At 38.1% G+C, this 20262-nt stretch overlaps 1 protein-coding gene across 2 annotated transcripts in view; it reads right to left on the bottom strand.

The window, feature by feature from the left end:
* Positions 1-17611, bottom strand: part of CHUK (component of inhibitor of nuclear factor kappa B kinase complex) — a 33791-nt gene extending 16180 nt beyond the window's left edge. For both annotated transcript variants that reach the window (XM_057735359.1, XM_057735360.1), the window contains exons 1-11: positions 17451-17611; positions 13138-13232; positions 10508-10622; positions 9781-9850; positions 8845-8933; positions 7240-7329; positions 6977-7101; positions 6684-6791; positions 5929-6064; positions 1823-2017; positions 725-827 (exon numbers count right to left, since the gene is read on the bottom strand). In XM_057735359.1, the coding sequence (XP_057591342.1) occupies positions 725-827; positions 1823-2017; positions 5929-6064; positions 6684-6791; positions 6977-7101; positions 7240-7329; positions 8845-8933; positions 9781-9850; positions 10508-10622; positions 13138-13232; positions 17451-17555 (1231 nt within the window). In that variant the 5' untranslated portion in view covers positions 17556-17611. The remainder of the gene's footprint in view (positions 1-724; positions 828-1822; positions 2018-5928; positions 6065-6683; positions 6792-6976; positions 7102-7239; positions 7330-8844; positions 8934-9780; positions 9851-10507; positions 10623-13137; positions 13233-17450) is intronic.
* Positions 17612-20262: the final 2651 nt, after the last annotated feature.

Below are 20262 nucleotides of genomic sequence, written 5' to 3'. Positions count from 1 at the left end.
AACAGAAAAAGGACATCAGATAAAAACTAAAACAAATCTGAATAAAGTATGAACTTTAGTTAATAATAACGTATTGGTTCATTAATTGTAACAAAAGTACCATACTCATGTAAGATGTTAACAATAGGGGAAACTATCTGTTGGGGGGAGGGAAGTAACATGAAAACTCTGTACTATCTGCTCAATTTTTCTATAAATCTAGAACTGCTTTAAAAAAAAAAACTAATGAAAAGGAAAGATTACATAATTTCAGCGCTTATGACAAATTTTGTTCTTGATTTTATAATTTTGTGCTTGTTTTTAGTTTGGGGTAGACAAATTGATCACTTAACTTCTTCAAAAGAAAATAACAGTTCTTTCAGAATAAATGAAATTATTTGAACGTTAAGCAGTATTCATAGGATAAAAGGAAGTATTTGACCATGCTTAAATAATGAAGGAGAAACTAAAAAGTGGGCTTAATTAATAGTGAAGATTCATTGCTTTATATGTGAGAACCCTATCAACAGGAAACTAAGTCTTCTCCCAAATGAGGGATCTGGTAGTGATTTAAAATCGACCTCTTCACTTTCCAAACCATACAAACCCATCTTTCACCACATACAGAAACCTGAAGTATGAGATACAAAACAGAAACACCAAAGGACCATTTCTACTAATCATGTTGAGTCAAAATTATATTATTTCAGGTTTAAAGCGCAGTCAGTAAATGAACTATACTTACCAATATAATTTACACAGTCAGATAAACTTCTGGAAGCAAATGGTCCTTCATATATAGTCTTACTTTTATCAAACAAATAAACCATATAGCTATCACAGCCCCTCTGAAAAAGAAACAAACAATTAAGAAAAAAGATGCTTGAAAATTCTAGGTTTTCTAAGTACATAAGCACCAGATTTCCTACTTTGAAGTGCCAATGGTGAAGTCAGTTTCATTAGCATACATCTCACAGATTTAAGGTCTAAACTTTTGTTTAGGAAAAATAAATAAATAACCACAGTATGGACTAAAGTGAAAAACAATCACCAGACCCAAAAGGACAAGTCATAACAACATATACCCACAGAATGGGAATACTATTCAGGAATCAAAAGAAATGACATAATGATATATGCTATGACATGAATGAATCTCAAAAACATAAAGGTGAATGAAAGAAATTAGACGCAAGAGATTATAGATTATATGATTCCATTTACATGGAATGTTCAGAAAGGGCAAATCTATAGAGGTAGAAAGTAAGTTAGTGATTTTCCGGGGTGAACAGAATGGATATTAACAGTTAATGAACATGAAGAATCCTACTGAGATGGAAATGTTTTAAAACTGATTTATGATGATGGCTGTGCAATTAATGTAGTTTGCTTAAAAAAAAAAAGTCACTGAATTGTACACTTAAAATACGTAAATTATATGACATATAAAAATATGCCTCAATAAAGTCAAAAAATAAAAATGAAAAAAGAGTGATGACCAAAAATCATATTTTACCATCCACCTATCCTCTGACAGGACCTATGAAATGGCTAGTCTAATTTCAAGGTTTCAGGCTTTAGTACAAAAAGGGGAAAAAAGAGGGAGGAGGGAAACAGCACCAAAGAGAAAGTCATATATAGTCCAAAACAACAAATGTTTCATTTCTGTCTTTTCACCTTGCAAAGCAATAAGCGTAATGAGTAGAATAAAACTAAAAAAAAAAGAATTCTATGATATGGACCACCTCCCAAAGGATGCCAAGTATACATGAAAAATGCAGGGCATGCAATCCCTCTATGCAAACAGATTTCTTATACACTAGGTATATTAGAATTGTCTTACAACTCCATCCAGAACACATTGAGAGGCTGGTTTCCGAGGATCCAGAGAGATTCCCGTCTCTGAAAGAAGCTCTTGAGAACCAGTATTTATTCCAGTTTCACGCTCAATACGAGACTGTAGTGAATGAAGACTTTCATCAGGTGGTAACAGAAAAGAAATTATCTTTGCAGAAGTCATATTTAGGATGTGTACTATCTGTTTAAATAAGAAGAAAGAGAAATAATTATTGATTGTTTGCTACATAAAAGATTCAGTGCTAGATACTAAAGGGAATATAAGCAAAAGGTATGATCTCTGCATTAAACAAGGTTCATTCATTTTCCAAAGTGAGATCTCCTTCTATAATTATAGAATGACATTTTGAAAACTGAAGAGTAGAGTTTACTTTTTTACTACATCAGATGTTAGTTCTAAGGAATAAAGTTTTAAAGTTCTAGGAATGTACAAAATCAAGAAATAAAAACCCAAATTTAAAAAGGTAACACTTATTTTGAGAAATATATCACTGACCTGGAAGGAAATGTTTATGAACTGCCTAACAGATGCCAACCAAAAGTTAAGTGCTTTCACATAACATCCTGTTAATGAGATCTTCTAATCTCCATTTTGGCAAAGATAGAAACCAGGCTTCTTGCCTGAAGCCCCAATGAAAGTAGCCTGATATAGGCCAAATAAATGTGAGATCGAGTTAGGTGGGGCTCTATCCCAGTAACCAAGGACAGCCACAGAGTTAGAGGTCAGTCATTTGAACACAATGTAATTTTAAATCCTCTTCCTTCTACTGTCCTTAGATGAGCCATACAAAATTAATACCTACATTTCCCCAATGCCTTACATTGACTAGTGTATACAAATGATTAAAATTATCTCTGCTAGAAATGTTTATTACAGAGGTAAACACTAACTTTCCTTTAATATATAATAACCTTCTAAGTTTAAAACAGGTGGGGGGAAGAGAAGGGAATCTTTCAAGTTGACATGGACTACAATATAAGCATACCGGCTGAGACCTTCTATTTCACCCTGGCCTAGGAAGATTTCACACTGTGACAGTGACCACTAAGAACAACAGCAGAAATTTAGTATGAAAATCCTAAGGTGGACATTTACTTTTACACAGGGGATGTTTTAAACTAGGGTGGCGAGATCACAGCATCCCACTACTAAAGCTGAGCTAGAAGGGAGCAAGAGAAAGGAGAGGAAATACAACCTAAATTAATCCTTTTGTTCACTCAAATATTTGATAAGTACCTACTATGGTACACACTACTAAGTGTGTTGTGCTAGTAGTGAGTATGCAAATTGAGTAACTTAATGATCCTTGTCCTCCATAGGATAAAAGATATTAAGAAACATTAAAAGAACTAAAATACAATGCAAAATGCAATAGGTAATGTAATGATGTAAAATATTGTGCAGATTCCAAAGATTACTTGGTGGGAGGAAAGGAGTGCTTTACATAGGAAGCACTATTTGAGCTAAATTTTGAAAAGGAAGAATGATTAGAACAAGAAAAGATTAAAAGAAGAAAGGTTCTTCTACACAGAAAACAGCAAGGTAGGCAGAGAAGTAGGAAAGGATGAGCATCATCAGAATATAAATGATTTAGTTCAAATGCACCAAAAATGATGCTCCTTTAGGGCATAACAGGAACTAAGACTGGAAATGTAGGATGAAATGAGATCAAGATAGATTCTAAATACCGATGTAAGAGTTTAGATTTTATTCAATAAGCTAAAGGGAACTATGGAAGGCTTTCTAAATTGAGAACCTGGCAAGTTCAGAATTGTTGAAGCATTCAAAAGATAAATCTCACAAAATAACTGGATATGTAAATTGAAGGAGATGGAATAGCCAGACAGCCAAAGTTTCCAACCTAGGTAACTGGAAGGCTAACAGTGCAAGTAAGAGGCACAGGAAAAGCTGTAGAAGAAGTTAATGGAGCAAATGTGCTCCATTTTTAATGAATCATGTCTTGGATGCCAGTGGGACCACCAGGTGTATTTACAAATACTCTGCAGAGAGCTGTACAGTCACAACCAAGGAGATAAATTTGGAAGTTATCCATATTCATTTTATAGTTAAAGTTATACAACTGAAGTGACTGCCAAAGAAAAGGATGAAAAGTAATGTGGAAAAAGAGAAAGCCAAGGAGAGACTCTTAGGATACAGTTAAAGGCATGAAAGAGGCAGCAAAGAATGTTTAGTATACTTTTTAAAACTTTTTTACATACTTAAAGTTTTCCATAATAAAAAGTTGGAAAAATATGCAATCAGACTCTCTAAACTTTTTTTTTAAGGGAAAGAAATATTTTAGTAACTTTTTGTTGATTTCCTCTTTAAACGAAAATAAAACAGACACCATTCCCTCCTTGAACAATATGATAAACACCTTAGAAAAAAGCCCTACAATAATACCAGCCTGTTTTGCAGTTCATGCTTCTGTGTTCATGACATGCCCCTGCCTGTAAATCCTTCCTCCTGCCCACTCCCCAGATTAATGCTTCCTTATCCTTCAAAATTCAGTCCTATTATTATGTCTAGGAAGCATCCTTGAATTACTATGAATAGCACCCTACACATACTTTATTCTGTACAACCTCAAAATAATATTGATCCTTTAAAGAAAATATTACTGTACCTGAGCTATAAATAAACACACATATATATATATATATTTTTTTTTGCCCAGATTCACAAATATGCAAACAGTGGTGTTGCAAACTGAACTAAAGTCTATAGACCACAAAACACATAAGGAGGACTCTTTCCTCATGTTCTATGACAAGCACATGCTCACAGACCCCTTCCAAGTAGAAACGATGCTATGATTACCATGACAAGGCTGAAAAAAATCTGAGATAAAAACCAAAATTTTTTGCAGGTAACAAAGAACTAAAAGGTGTCACCAAATCCTGCTTGTCAAACACCTTAGGGGATGACTTATTCCTTGGCACAGGAGAAGAAAACCAAATCATGACACCAGATATCTTTTCAATGTTGGGCAAGAATGACATCAACATGGCCTCAAGTTCCTATTTAATAAAGTATATCAAGATGAGAGTAAAACCTCATATGACTACTTGTTTCTCATTTCAATTTTAGAAATGCTATCTACTACAAGCAATCAACAAATATGTAAAGACCACAGATGAGAGTTGTTTCTGGGTATACAGCATAATAGAACCTCTCATTCATGTCAATGGATATTTACTGAGAATCTGGTACATGCCCTGCTTTGTACACAATGTCGGCTTATGGATGGTGTGATGGTAGGGTAGACTGCTGTTAATAAAAGTAGTAAAAAACAATCCCAGCATTGAAGACGACAATCTATACGGAAAGGCATGAGTGGAAGATGAGAAACAATTAGAGAATATATAAAAGCAAAAATGATTAAATGATATACTGTGAGGTAGAGACCATTTAGAGAAAAGGAGAGTTGAATATGTGCCAGTGTAGGTGAGGAGATACACAGAGATAGATATCAGTCTCAGCAGAAGGACAGCATCTGTCAAAGCACAAAAATGCATAATGGGCTTGATGGCATAAGAAGCAGTGACAAGCTGGCCCTAAGTGAAGTAAAGGGGAAGAGAAACTAAACAAACACTTGGATGGGGTGGACCTGAATTAAGAAAGCCCCCAAAAGCCAAGCAGATCAGTTTAGATTTGACTTGGTAGGCAAGAAAGAACTGTTAGTTTCTTGGATAGGAGAATAAAAAAGCATTTTCAGAAGATGAGACAGGCAATTCATATTACGTGGACTGTAAGATGGAAAGGAAGTACAGAGGCATGAAAGCCAGGTAGGAACCTTCCTCACCAAACCAAATCTAGTATGATTAGACCTAAATGAATGAGGTGAAATGATACCAATATGAGAAAGGGGAAAATCCAAAAGATGCTACAAAGGAGGAATTGACAAGACCACTTAGAAGTAAAACTGAGAAGGCTTACTAAAGAAATAAAAATGCACCCGCTCTAAGAATATCATTTTCTTTTTCAAATAAGCATCAGGAAAAGGCTATTAAAATATATTTATGCCCATTTTCCAAATAAGTTTGTTAACTTCATGCAAGTCTTATGAAGTAGACCCCATTCAAACTAACCTTCAAATTCAGAATGTGATCCATTAATACAAAACATCTTGGCTGCTTTAAGGAAAGATCAATGGGTCCTCCTCTCTGCTGAGGATCCCAGTTCAGCATCAACTGTAGCCAGTTTTCCATGGGTTCTACTATTAAACTAGAAAAGATACAAAAATAGGATAAAAATCATGATGTTCCAATTTTCCTTTAGTTTTGTTAAAAAAAAAAAGGTAGTTTAATAGGTTGTCAATTTCCTTTGTCATTAATTGTATCATTTTATACCTTACTTTCAAATAATTCATGAATTAAAACATGACAAACTTTTTTCCACAAAAAACAACCCCAAACCCACGTATGTAAGTTAGTTACTGGCAACTGCAACAGGTGAATCCAGTTCTATTCCCTAAGGAACCCATTCACCACAGTATCCCAAGAGGGTTCTTAGCACCTAAGTTAGCACCTAAGCCAATCAGCTGAATGGCAGTTCCTGTTTCCACTAGACCTGTGCTGTCCATATGGTTGCCACTAGTCACAAGTGGCCATTTGCATTTACACTTAAGTTAATTAAAATTAAATAAATTTGAAATTCAGTTCTTCAGTCATACCACCCACCTTTCAAGTGCTCAGCTACTCATGTGGCTGGCACAGATATAAAATACTGCCATCATCACAGAAAGTTCCACTGGATAATGCTATTTGAAACAGACAACAGCTCTACTAATCTCTCACAACCCGGAAGAAACTGAGGCAAACTTCCTCAACTAAAATATACATACCTACAAAGGCTATTTGGTTGAGGTAAATGGCTACTAAACCGAACTTCTCCTGTCATCTCTTCACATGCAAATATACACTTTGGATCCTTCTTCTTAATCTTCTCATGCCTATAAAAACAGAAGGTACCTCAGCTGACGACTGGATTCTCACAAACACTAAGAATTTTTGCCTTTTAATTTTATTCAATTATGTGTTAAACAGCAATTATACCATTTAAAGAATGGGTGGGGGAGCAGGCAACTGAAAATTTCCATTCCCATTAACCACACCAAAGCTCTCTTCCATTTCTTACCAGGTAAATGGCTGCAGATGATGCAAAAAAGGCCTATATCCAGCAATACACTCAAACACCATGGTCCCAAAGCTCCAATAATCAACAGTGGCTGTGTAAGGCTTATTCTCAAAGAGCTCTGGGGCCTTAAAAAGAAAAAATGCTTTAAACATCAACACTATAAGAGAAAATCAACTTGAGTTTGAACTATTACATTCACAGCCTTCAGAAATAAGAACGAGAATCCTGTACACTTAAATTCAAAGAAACAATACATGTCTTACCAGATACTGCAATGTTCCCACAAAAGATGTACACAGACTTCCTTGATCAACATCTTTGGCATATCCCAAATCAATTATTTTATGCATAATCTGCAAAACAGTAAGTATTAAAAGGTTGATAAGTTTGAAAAGGAAAGGCAACAATGTCCTTATAAAGCTCTGGGGAGGAGAGTGGTGAAGAGCATGGGCTCTGGAATAACACAAACATGTTTCAAGCCTGAGCTCCATCACCTAAAAAACCATGTTATCTTGATCAAGTTACTTAACTTCTACCAATTTCCTATATAATGGTATTACTAACAATCCCTACTTCAAAGAATTGCTATTAGTATTCAATGAAATAGTGAAAGTAATTTAACAGTGTTTGACATGTGTTAAAAACTAAATATAGACTGGCTATTAATTTTTGTTTTGGTATATTCAGAATAAGCTTGATCCATTAAATTGGAAGGCAAAGGCAAGGGTGACTTCCAAACTTTTAAAAAGCATCACACCATTTTAAGTGGATCAATGTGAGTAAACCATCTATCTAACTTCAAGAATATCCTGAAGTCTCAGGATTAAAAAAAAAAAAAAAAAAAAAAAGGCAATGGTGCAAAGCATACACAAAGACTCCTAAGAGAAGGCGCATCATCAAGGTTTCACCACCTCCAACTGATCATTATCTTCACTACCTAAGGACACACAATTCAATTCAAGGTTGATTCTTGGCTTTATGTCTTTATTGGAATGGAATTTGGGCACTAGGAGCAAGAAAATTGCTCAAATTACTTTGATAAAAATATATGTTCCAGGACTTCACTGGTGGCACAGTGGTTAAGAATCTGCCTGCCAATGCAGGGGACACTAGTTCAATCCCTGGTCTGGGAAGATTCCACATGCCGTGGAGGAGCTATGCCCAATGCGCCACAACTACTGAGCCCACGCACTCCAACTACTGAAGCCCGACTACCTAGAGCCCGTGCTCCGCAACAAGAGAAGCCACCACAATGAGAAGCCCTTGCACCACAGCAAAGAGTAGCCCCCACACACCGCAACTAAAGAAAGCCCACATGTAGCAACGAAGACCCAACGCAGCCAATAAATAAATAAACCATAAAAAGTTATTAAAAATATATATATATATATGTTCCAGGAATCAATTCACAATTTCTGGTTCTTCTCAAGATGACTCTCTTAGGAATCTGAGAAATCAAGGTTTTGAATTTTAATTACAGAACTTGGGACTTTTGGGGAGGAGAATGAGTTTTGTCTTGTTTTTTCTTAAATAAGAAACATACTTTAAACATATTTTTTTCTTAAAGCAGACCGAGGATATGTGCATTTTTTGGATGTGCTTTGTAAGGATTAACAGATTACTTACTGCCTACTAGCTCTGCTAGGTTCTGTGCTGGAAAAAAGACATGACCAAGACAGGTGTAGTTCCTTCTCTAATGGAGCTAATTATGTTAGCAGAGGAGACAAACAACTAAACACAAAACCATAGTGTAGTGAGGGCTGGGATAAAGAAGTACAGAATGCTGTGGAGGACACCAAACCTCAAAGACTAACTACATCATGGAGAGACTATTCAATTGGCATGAAATTTCTTCAGGTTTTACCTACCTTTCCACCAACATCCTGAAGAACTATGTTTTCAGGTTTTAGATCACGATGTATAATTTTGTTTTCATGCAAGTATCGGATCCCAGATCCTAAATAAAGTTTAAAGGTATTTTGAGGTAATAAACAACACTGCATTAAAAAAAAATTCATCTCACATTTTGTACAGATCTGCTCTGATGCTCAAATTTATATCATAACTACATGACTAATGATTTTATAGAAGCTCGGATTTTCTCCACAGAAAATCCAGTAACATTAAACAAATACTGCAGAATTATAACATGCACTCATTTAACTTGTGAAAATTAATATTAAAAAGAAACGGAACAAGCAATTGAGGAAATCCCTGTATTTATCACTGGGGCCTTTCCTTCTGATCGAAATCACCGTCCTCAACTAGACTTTTGCCTCCATGACCTAAGAAGCAAAATCAAAATATACAGAGAAACATAGTCTGGGCTTTTGAACTTCCTCCAAGGGCCTATGTCCTAGTTATTTTAGGAATTTTGCAGGAGTAACTCTGATTAAAAAGAGATTTCGCCCTAAGAGAACCTGTGTGCCCATAAGATGCAATGCCACTGGTAAATAAAGTTACTGTGTTAATCAGGGAGGGAGCAAGAGTACAACTGAGTAAGGTCATTTCACGCCATTTTTTTTCAGGCAATTGGAACATCTTTTACTCAAATGGACACCTAGCCAAAAACACAAAAAATAAAAAACAAAATATCCTAATTTTAACTTAGCATCAACGGTAATAAATTTTTCTGATAATTTCTTATAGATAAAAAATTTCTTATAGATAAAATTTCTTATAGTTAAAAACCTATGCTTTGTATAGTACATCAACAATTCTCCTAATTCCCAAGTAGTATGTAGAATCTTTTACAGACCGAAGGGGCATTAAATTATGATGGCATTTTCATATTGATTACATACCTATATCACTCAGTAAAGAAAGTATCTGGCTTTCTTTAAGTCCACAGCAATTTTCTGGTTTGTTGAGTAGCTAAAGAAAAAAAAAAGTCTAAAAATGTATATCGCTGATATTGCTGGGCAGTAACACCGATACATTAATCGTTAATCATTATACTCTGAGACAATACTCAAATAAGAAAATAAGTCATGATTAAGAAAATACAAGGGGGAAAAATTACCAAATCCATACTGAGGACATGTAAATTTCATGACAAGGTTTGTACAAGTAAAAATAAAGGGAGAAAGCTTTTGAAATTGAAAAAGTTGAAAAATCTCACAGATAAATAAAGACAGCCATATGGTAGATTTAAAGAGATGAGAAAAAAAGATTTGCAACAGAGGAAAGAAACAACTTATTAATAAATACTTTACACATTGATACTGTGGCCTAAAACCATCAATACAGTCCCATCCTGAAAACACCACCACCACCAACAAAAAAATGCATGTTCTAAATCAGGGGTCAGTAAACATTCCCTGCAAAGGGCCAGAAAGTAAGTACTTTAGGCTTTGCAGGCCATACAATCTGTCACAACTACTCAACACTGCTGCTATAGTAAGAAAGCAGCCACAAAAACAGATAACAGGCCATACTTTACTCTTATTCTAGATTATCATATTGAGTGGGATTCAAACACTGCTAAAGTTCATGATTTACTATCTCATCATCTCAAAACACCCACACTACCTTCCGGAGATCTCCTCCAGAACAATATTCCATTGCTAGAAGAGGCACATCATTAATCAAAAAATTCAATTCCTCAGGAACATCACAGGCCTTTACAACATTGGCGTGGTTCAACCTAACAAGGGGAAAACATTATAATAAAAAATTTGTTTCCAATGAAAAGGGGCTGAGTTTGAAATGGTAGTTAATTGGGGGGCAGTGAGAGGAAGAAAGGCTGACATTATTTATAATATTCTAATTTCTCATTTGTATAATTTAAAATTAATACTTAAAAAGAAAATCTAGATAAAAATATGAGGGTAAGTCAAAAATTATCTGCACTCTGGCTGTAGAATTTACTTTAATTAACTTTTAGAAAAGACAAATACATCATTTTTGACATAATCTCTCTGCTTTTCAATACACTTTGTCCATCTGTCAACAAGCTTTCATACTCCCTCATTAAAAAATGTTTTAGGCTGAGCTGCAAGCCATGAATGCACCACTATCTTCACTTCTTCATCAGAAGTGAATCTTTGTCCTTGTAAGGCTGCTTTCAGGGGACTAAACAGGTAAAAGTACAATGGAGCAAGATCAGGACTATAGGGAGGATGCTCTAAAACCTCAAAACGAAGTTTTTGCTGAGTGTTGACAGTGTGGGCAGAAGTGTACGGATGTGCACACCCTCAGACCACATAAAACGATTCACTGCACGCTGCTCTTCTTTTGTGCAAATCACAAGTGGAGCATCCATTTTTGCTCATACCACAGTTACAAATGAACTGATGTAACACATTCACACCTGCACAGCAGGACTGGAGAGACAGCAGCCTTGAACAGAAAGCACTGATGAGACAGTGCAGCCAACAGAAGTTTTAATATAACCGGAGTTCAGATAATTTTTGACTCACCCTCGTACTATCACTATTATTACTATTACATTTCTATATGCCAAGTAGTAAGCACTTTACATACATTAACTCATTTACTTGTCACAATAATCCTACTATAGGTAGATTCATTAAGAGTTTCATCACATGGGAGAAAACTGAAACACAAATTGATTAAGTAACATAAGATTACATAGTAAGTGGTCAAGTAAGGATTCAAACCTGGCAGTCTAGCTCCAGAGCCTATATTATACTCTCTCCCATAATCACTTACAATGTCACCCAGCTGTGATTACTATTAAACTTTTGGCATATTTCCTCCCAGTTTGTTTGTTTTTTTTAATTTTATTTATTTATTTATTTTTGGCACACGGGCTTAGTTGCTCCGCAGCATGTGGGATCTTCCTGGAGCAGGGATCGAACCCATGTCCTCTGCATTGGCAGGCGGATTCTTAACCACTGCACCACCTAGGAAGCCCCCTCCCAGTTTTTAATTTGTGCACAAATACATTTTTTTCAGTAAATATTGAATCACATTATATATTATTTCCTAACATCTTTTTTTAAACTTAGCAATATATCATCCATCATCATCATCATCGTGCAGTGGATCACAAAAATGGAATAGATTCCCAGGGCCTAGGGACCTAAAGAAACAGACTTTCCATGTGTAGGGCCTGAGGATTTATATTGTTAATAAGCTTTCCTAGTGATTCTGCCACGTAGCCAAATTTGAGAACCATTACAATGCGCTGAGAACACTGAAGTCAGAAAGTGCTTATTCAAATTCAGATTCTATTACCTACCAGTTGTATGACTCTATAAGCTTCAACTTCCTCCTTTATAAAATAGAGATAATGCCTAAACACAGGGCTGCTGTGACAACTAGAAGAATTATTTGTAAGCACTTATTAGCACACTACCTGTGGAGGTTTTAAAATATGTCCACTTCTCCCTTCAAGAGCTTAATTTTCTTTCCCTTGAGTAGAGGCTGCATTTAGTGACTAATTTCTAACAAATAGAAATTATTTGTAAAGGATGGAGTGTGACTTCTGAGGAAAGATAATAAAGATATGTCAGCTTTCAACTTGCTCTCTCTCTCTCAGATCACTGACTTTGGGGAAAGCTAGTTGCCATGTCATGAAGGCATTCAAACTTCCCTATGGAGAGGTCCATATGGTGAGGAACTGATGCCTCTAACCAACAGCCACTAAATGAGCCTTGAAGTGGATACTCCAGCCCCACTCAAGCCTTTGGATGACTGCAGCTCCAGTCAACATTTTGAGATGTTTCAGGAGGGATCTCCTGAGTTAAAACGACCCAGCTAAGTCATCCCCAAATTCCTAAACCACAGAAACTGTGAGATACCAAATGTTTGTTCTTTTAAGCCACTAAGTTTGAAGATAATTTTTTATAAAGCAACAGATACGCTGTTTGACAAAAGTAGGTAGGAGTAAAGAAATGAGAGTAGTGATTGTTATTTAACTATAAAGTGAAATAGACGAGCACTGCCCAAGATCCAGAAGAAAGATTCTGCCCTCAGAAAGCTGAGTCTGATAACACCTAGCTGACTTTTAAACTAAACCTACTCAAGCATGATGTGATGTTATTATTTGAAATAGAAGCCATACATTTAATGAGAAAGAGAAAAATATGTTCGCCAACAGATCCTTAGAAGAATGGATTCCTAGCCTCCTTCCCTATGACGACATCTGGATGGGCTGCAAAACTGGGGAGACTTAAGTCATCAAGTACACTTACTTCTTCATGATCTGGATTTCATGGCACCACCGTTCTCTGTTTTTGGTACTTAGCTCCAGGCGACAAGACTTAATTGCTATTTTGAGATCAAGTTCCTGCCAAAATAGAAAATCCACAGAAAATTATAAATTAGGTTTCTGTGCAGATATACTTGCTATCAAAGAAATGCCAAACTGGGGAAACAAAACTCTTTAGCTTTACTAATTAAACATATTTATCCACAGTTCTCTTGAGCCAATGCTTTTGCCAGGTAAACCATGAGACTATTAAACTACTGCTTTAAAACTGACGTTCAAACACACCAAAGCACGCAAGCAAAAAGTCATTGAGGCTGATCCTATAACAGATCTCTTCAGAACACTGTCTCATATATACTGCTAGAATAATACAAAGACCCTGTCTCCCTAATAAACCCTTTTTTTAATTTAGTCAAGACAGCTAACAAGGGCTCCAGGCTCCAGCATAACCAGAATAAAGAGAATAATTCAGGGCTCCCTGGCTCAAAAGCAAGAAATTATTTGGTTTTTTTTTTTTAAATTAATTATTTTTTATTGGCTGTTTTGGGTCTTCGTTCCTGCACACAGACTTTCTCTAACTGCAGCAAGCAGAGGCTACTCTTCGTTGTGGTGTGTGGGCTTCTCATTGCGGTGACATCTCTTGTTGTGGAGCACGGGCTCTAGGCGCATGGGCTTCAGTAGCTGTTAAACTCAGGCTCAGTAGTTGTGGCTCATGGGCTCTAGAGCACAGGCTCAGTAGTTGTGGCACACGGGCTTAGTTGCTCCGTGGCATGTGGATCTTCTCGGACCAGGGACCGAACCCAAGCCCCGGGATTGGCAGGCGGATTCTTAACCACTGCGCCACCAAGGAAGTCCAGAAATAGTTTTAATATGACCAAACCTAATACAAAAAAACTCCAAAATTAGTTCTTAATCTTTGTATTTCAAATGACATTAAAAAAAATCCTAACAATGACTATATTTCCATATCTATAAAATGAACTTAACAGCTCTTGCCTCTATGACTAGTAATTTAGCCAATTCTAACCGAAATAAAACCCAACCTGATGCACATTACAGGAAGTAGCCAGACCTCATCACATTCTGGCAACAGTAATAATGCAGCCCAGAACAGGATGCAAGACATAACTTGTATGGGATCGTCTGAAATGGGGAATAGCTGGAGATAAGATAGTTGATGTATAAAGAGTAAGCAACTAGGGTAGGCTACAACCCAACCTAACCACTGTCCTCCCTCCCTTCAACCTTTCTTTGGTTTTGAGTAGGTACCTGGTTGCTGCTAGGTCCCATGTAAGCTTTTACTACCAGGGAGTCAATCTGGTACAACCACAAACAACATTAAATCCTAAATTATCATATGAATAAGGCAAGAAGCTATCTATTTCAAAAAGATCCCATTTTATAGGATCCTTCAACTCCTCAGTTTATATTTCACCCACTCTGTGAAGGCCTTCCTCACTCTACCTTTTCACAAAAAATGTTCTGTGGAAAGTTTACAGATGTCCAGCAAAACAAAAAAAAAAAGAGTTCTGTGTTTAAAAAAAAAAAGAAGGTAATATTCAGGAGATGGATGGTGGTGATGGTTGCACAAAATGTGAATGTACTTAATGCCACAGAACTGTACATCTAAAAATTGTAAAAATGGCAAATGCTTTGCATGTTTTACCACAATAAAAAAAATTGGAAAATATTAAGTTAAATTAGTTTCTTTACTATAGGACTTCACAGAGCTTTTAATATGTTAATGTGGGTTATGACTTGCCAAATGAAGAACTATTATATGCAGCATTTATACAATGTATTGACCACAGTGTCCTTTTTTCAAAGCATTTCACGAGGTTAGTTTTTCCAAACACATTTTGAGATGTGCCACCCTATTCCCTAGGAAGAGTTCTTTGGTGATCTTGCCATGCTTCCACATCACTTTACAAATACCTTCATTATACAGGTTATCAAATTGTACTTAAAGTGTCTAATTCTCCCACTAGACTTGAAATTTCCTTGAGGGCACAAAATACTATTCTTGTTGATTCTGGTATCATCAGCACACAGCACAGTAATCAGCTAAATAAACCATCTCACATACTTTTCTCTTTCTCGTTGTGATTTAAGAGGTATAAATGAAATATTGAGATGTGGCTTCCGCCAAAACACAAGGATCTTGAAAGCTGTACACTCAAAGCTGTAAGTGGAAAAATAATGATGCTGTTTCCAAGTCTTATGACAAAAAGAGTATTTCTTCTCTTCTCACTACAGGCTCAGTTGTCAAATGTCCCAGTTCTGGGGAAGGGCCACTGTGGACATCTGGAAAGTTTCTGAGAGATTTCTAAGATTCTAGAGGAAACCAAATCTCTTCCATTTAAAAAGTGATGAATTCCACAGAGACAGAAAGTAGAATGGTGGTTGCCAGAGGTTGGAGGGAGAAGGAAAGGTGTGAGAGGTTATTGTTTAAAGGGTACAGAGCTTCAATTTGGGAAGATGAAAAAGTTCTGGAAATGGATGGTGATGACTGTTGCACAACAATGTAAACATACAATGCCACTAAACTGTACCCTTAGAAATGGTTAAAATGGTAAATTTTATGTTATATATACTTTATCACCATTTTTTAAAAAAACTGATGTATTCATCCATCCCCAGCCAGGGACCAAGCAAAGCAGTCACATATGCACTAGCATGCATACTTCTTTTTCTTACAACCAGACTGATGGGCAGATTCAGATAACAAGGCCACAGTCAACATTCTGCTGGAAGTACTTGGCTCCCTCTCTTTACTCTTTGAGTGCCTCATGTCTGATGGTGAAAATTATTAAATTTACTACTTGTCTGGCTGTCAAAGTACTTAATGCCTTAGTCATTCACCTTCCTTTCTCCCTCTCTCCAAGATTCCCTCCTATGCTCTGTCTAGAAATCTGCTTCACAAAATTTCCTCAATTATATCAGTGACATCTGTCATTGTAACTGTCACACAAACAAGCCTATTCCTTCCCGGTAGATTCCCATCAACCCTACCTCCCACCCTCTATAGTGAGCTCTCTACTCACACCCATATTTCTTAGGACAGCAAATCATGATTTCTCCTCTTGAATCCACTTCTTAATTCATAGGCCAACGCAAGCATTTTAGTAATATTTTAACTGTTCATCTTGTCCCATATGTTTTTCCACACAGATTTATCTTTTACAAAAAAATCTTCAAGAACACCACTTTTATCTTGACATTTCCTTTTTTAACATCAATTAATGATGATGAAGGTGATGACAATGGCAACAACACAGCAGCAGCAGGAGCTAACATCTGAAGGCTTACCATGGGCCAGGTACTCTATTTAGTTTTACACACATGGTTATCTTATTTAACGCTCAAACAGACCCATGATGTATATACATTATTATAACAATTTCACGCCTGACAAAACAAAAGCTATACTGCAGGGATTATTATTCCAGGGTCTATAAATTTAACAGGTCTGTAAATGTCCTCCAAGAGAGCATGCACGTCCTCAAACAGCAACGTACATAAGGTGTGGGTGTGCACCTGTGCATTTGTCTGGGGAAAGGGTTCATAACTTTGGTTATGAAAGAGACTGGCTCAAACATGATAGTTAGCTGCTGCTACAATGGTTAAACATTTTCAGTTAAATCAAAGAACAATTCCGGAGTCTGAGGCTAGCTGTCTTCCACCTGCTAGAGCACCTCACCCTCAATCTATCTCCTTCCCTTGTGAAGCCATGATCATTTTCACCAGCTGATTCTCATACAGTTCCTTACCTAGGACGCATCCCCAACTCCGAGGCCTACACAGTGCATCCAAAAGCTTAACTGTAGGCCTGTCTACTCCAGGCCTACAGACATCACATGGCCTCCAAGCACACACATGAGCACAGACTCTAACAGGCAGCCCCCTTTCAGCCCCATCTTCTCACCCACTTGTGCTCATAATACACACTCTCATGTGCGTCTGCCTCACACACCCCGACTCTCTACATTCAGAGGGACACATACGCACTGTCACACTCAGTAAAAACTTTGTCACATCTTGACAGTCATAACAAAAGTTCCCCATAATAGCTCTGCCTCACACACACTGACCTGGACCTCAGATACAACCTCGGACTCAGTCACCAGGCTCACAAACACAACCTGTGTTTTCTCTCTCTCTCACACACACACACGCTCACTAGCCCACAATACTGCCCAAGGTCTCACCAACAATCTCTCCCATACTGACAGTCACTGTGTTCCACAGGCGCCCTGACAAACACCCACCGCCGCTCCCTCGCGCGCCCCGCCTCACCCGATGTTGGTACAGGCAAACGTTCCCGAAGCCTCCGGTGCCCAGCCGCTCCCGCATCTCCCAGGGCCCGCCCGCGCCCGGCCGCAGCCCCGGGGGCCGCTCCATGGGGCGGGAGGGCTTGCGGCCTCAGGTTCAGCCACTGTTCTGAGGCCGGTTCCGGGCTGCCGAGGCTCGCGCGTCTCTCTTCTCGCGAGAGGATGCGTCACTTCCGGTAACTCCGGCAGGAACAAGCCCCGCCCCAGCTTTTCCCGGGGACCCCAGGAGTCCAACCGGCGAAATGGTGGAGAGGGGAGATGGGCACTTTCAACTCACCCTAAATTCCCTGGTAATTTTCGTGGCTGAGAGAACCCACATGTGTTTTAACAGTCTTAAAAAAATATAAGATCCCTCTAAACCCTTCATTTCCTCTAAATCAGTTTGCAAACCAGTCTTTCCCGTATTCGTCTTTTCGAACTTCACGTCGTCTCCAGCCCTGTCTACAGTTCACCTTTCTTCAGACCTCTGCCACCTATCCTCTGGCTCCACCACCCTCTGAGCTGGCACTGGCAAAGGCCACCAGGGATTTAAATATTGCAAAATCCGAAGAACTAGAAAGAATTATGCGCTAACGGGCCCACTGATAGGCTTCATAGTTTTTTGTGCGTGCGTGCGTGTGTGTTTTCTTCTCTTAAATGATTAATCATTTTCCACTGACAGTCAAGTCAGCTCTTCTTTTGCTTGACTTCCTATACACCTGTTCCAGGATCTCCCCTATAACCCGAAGCAACTCAAAGATGTGACGATATTCCGGAGTAAAGAATGCTCCTCCTGACTTGGGGAGCTTTTCCCTAAATGTCTCACAGCGCTTGCTGTCAGGCATACCTCCAGTTGTTGGTTTGCCAGAGCGATAGTTCCTCATTGTGGGGATTGTTTTCGATGCGCAGTGCAGGGCTGCAGAGGCAAGCTTCTGAATTCTGTTCGTGCAACAAGAAGTGCTTCTGAGTGGCGTATTGCCTTAGAATAGGGGAACCAGCTCCCCGATTTCGCTTTGAGTTGGTTGTATGCTTCACAGAACTTGGGGATCTCATCAATCACTCCAGCGTATAACATCAGCATGGAATCAAATTCTCTAAAGAAATATGTCAGCTGCATTAATCCTCCTTTGAGATTATGTGCACTTGGACCATCCTTTGTGCAGCCCAGCCTGTGAACTACTTAGAATTTCAGCTAACAATTTGTGACATGTGATTGTGCCACCACAGATATAGCATGTTGAGACTTTTAAAGGTGGATACAGCATGTGCACCACAGCAGTATTGCTGGCTGCTTTTAAAGCACTGAATGGGCTTGGGCAGAGCAAATGTCTGTTGTCACCAGAATCTCTGAATATTGCAACGATAATGTTGAACACCATATGATACAAACCGAGCCGTGTTGTGGTTCATCAGTAACCTGTGTGTGATATCAAAGATTCTGGTTTCCCATTATGTGCTTGCTAGCCACGGAGCCAGCGCATCAGACTTGGAGGTAGCAAATGGTACCTCCAAAAACATGTCCCTTAGAGCTGGGCAGGCTGCACAGATGATTGTGGCAGATTGTTCTAATAGTATGAAACCCTCACTTGCTAGGTGTACAGCATCTAGCTCTGGAGTGTATCTGTTTTCCACACGTGAGGCCAAAATCCCATAATTCTCACTTGGAAGAGCTATGAAGGGATGCTGAGGGCCTGAAGACCCTGAAGTGGCCATCTTTGCAAGAACTGGGTTGTTTCCCATCGTTTGCTCTTTTTGAGGTTTTTCTGAATTAAAAACAAAAAAAAAAACCAAAAAAACCCCTGGCTGGTTAACTGCAGGCCCCATAATCTTCAAGTCTGCCAGTTTGTGTTTTTTTTCATGTGTAAAATGGAAGTAATAACACCTACCTCAAAGATATTTTGTAAGGATTAAGTAAAACAGTGTCTGGACCATAAGTGCCCAGTATATAGGAGCAACTATTTTTCTCTTGGCTTCCAAGATTTGGCATTCTGTGATCACTCTCTCTGTTCTTTCTCCATGTACTTGTTGGATCACTCTATTTCCGAGCACTCCTTAAATACTGATATTTCTCAGGCAGTCATCTTCAGCTTAGGACTGTATTCACCCTATCTATTTCCATACATTCTCATAATTTCACCAGTGGCCGATACCCTGATGATCCCCAAAATCCTATCACCACTCCAGAGCGCCATGAATTTGTAACTATCAAACAGCAACTAAAACTTAGTATCTAAAGGAGAACTCTTCTTTTTAAAAATCTGCCCCTCCTCTTCCCAATCAGACTGTAAATTTTGGGATAACAGGGATCATGTTGGAACATGGCTATACTCCTAGAGCCTAGAAAAATGCCTGGCACATAGGAGTTAAGTATTTGCTGAAGGACCGAATGAGCTCTTTTATATCAATAAGATGAATGCTATATGAGAAAAATGGCAAAGGCCTTGGGTCCCTTCTCTATGCTGGGTTGCTCAGTGAGAAGCCACCTGTGAGATCCTGGGATAACAGCTGGGCCTAAAGCCCTAGCCTCTCGTACTATGCACACACACTACTTCATTTCAATGGTTATAGGTAACATGAACACAAGACACTTCCCAACCATGAAAAAGCATCTGGATTTTATATGATAAATATTTTTGAAAATGTTGATAAACACAAGCTGTACTTGGAGTCGGATGACAGACATGCTTTTAACATAAGATCTTCATCCTAGAATGTGACTTTTTCCGAAAAATATTCAATCTTAGGCCTCTTGCTGCAGGCAGGTTCCATGGGAATACACAAAGAAGAGGCAGGGAAAC

This window comes from Hippopotamus amphibius, chromosome 5 (genome assembly GCF_030028045.1).
Source record: "Hippopotamus amphibius kiboko isolate mHipAmp2 chromosome 5, mHipAmp2.hap2, whole genome shotgun sequence".
In the NCBI taxonomy this organism is placed as follows: Eukaryota; Metazoa; Chordata; class Mammalia; order Artiodactyla; family Hippopotamidae; genus Hippopotamus; species Hippopotamus amphibius.
The sequence above is the reverse complement of the archived record's forward strand: the minus strand, read 5'-3'. Positions and strand labels throughout refer to the sequence as shown.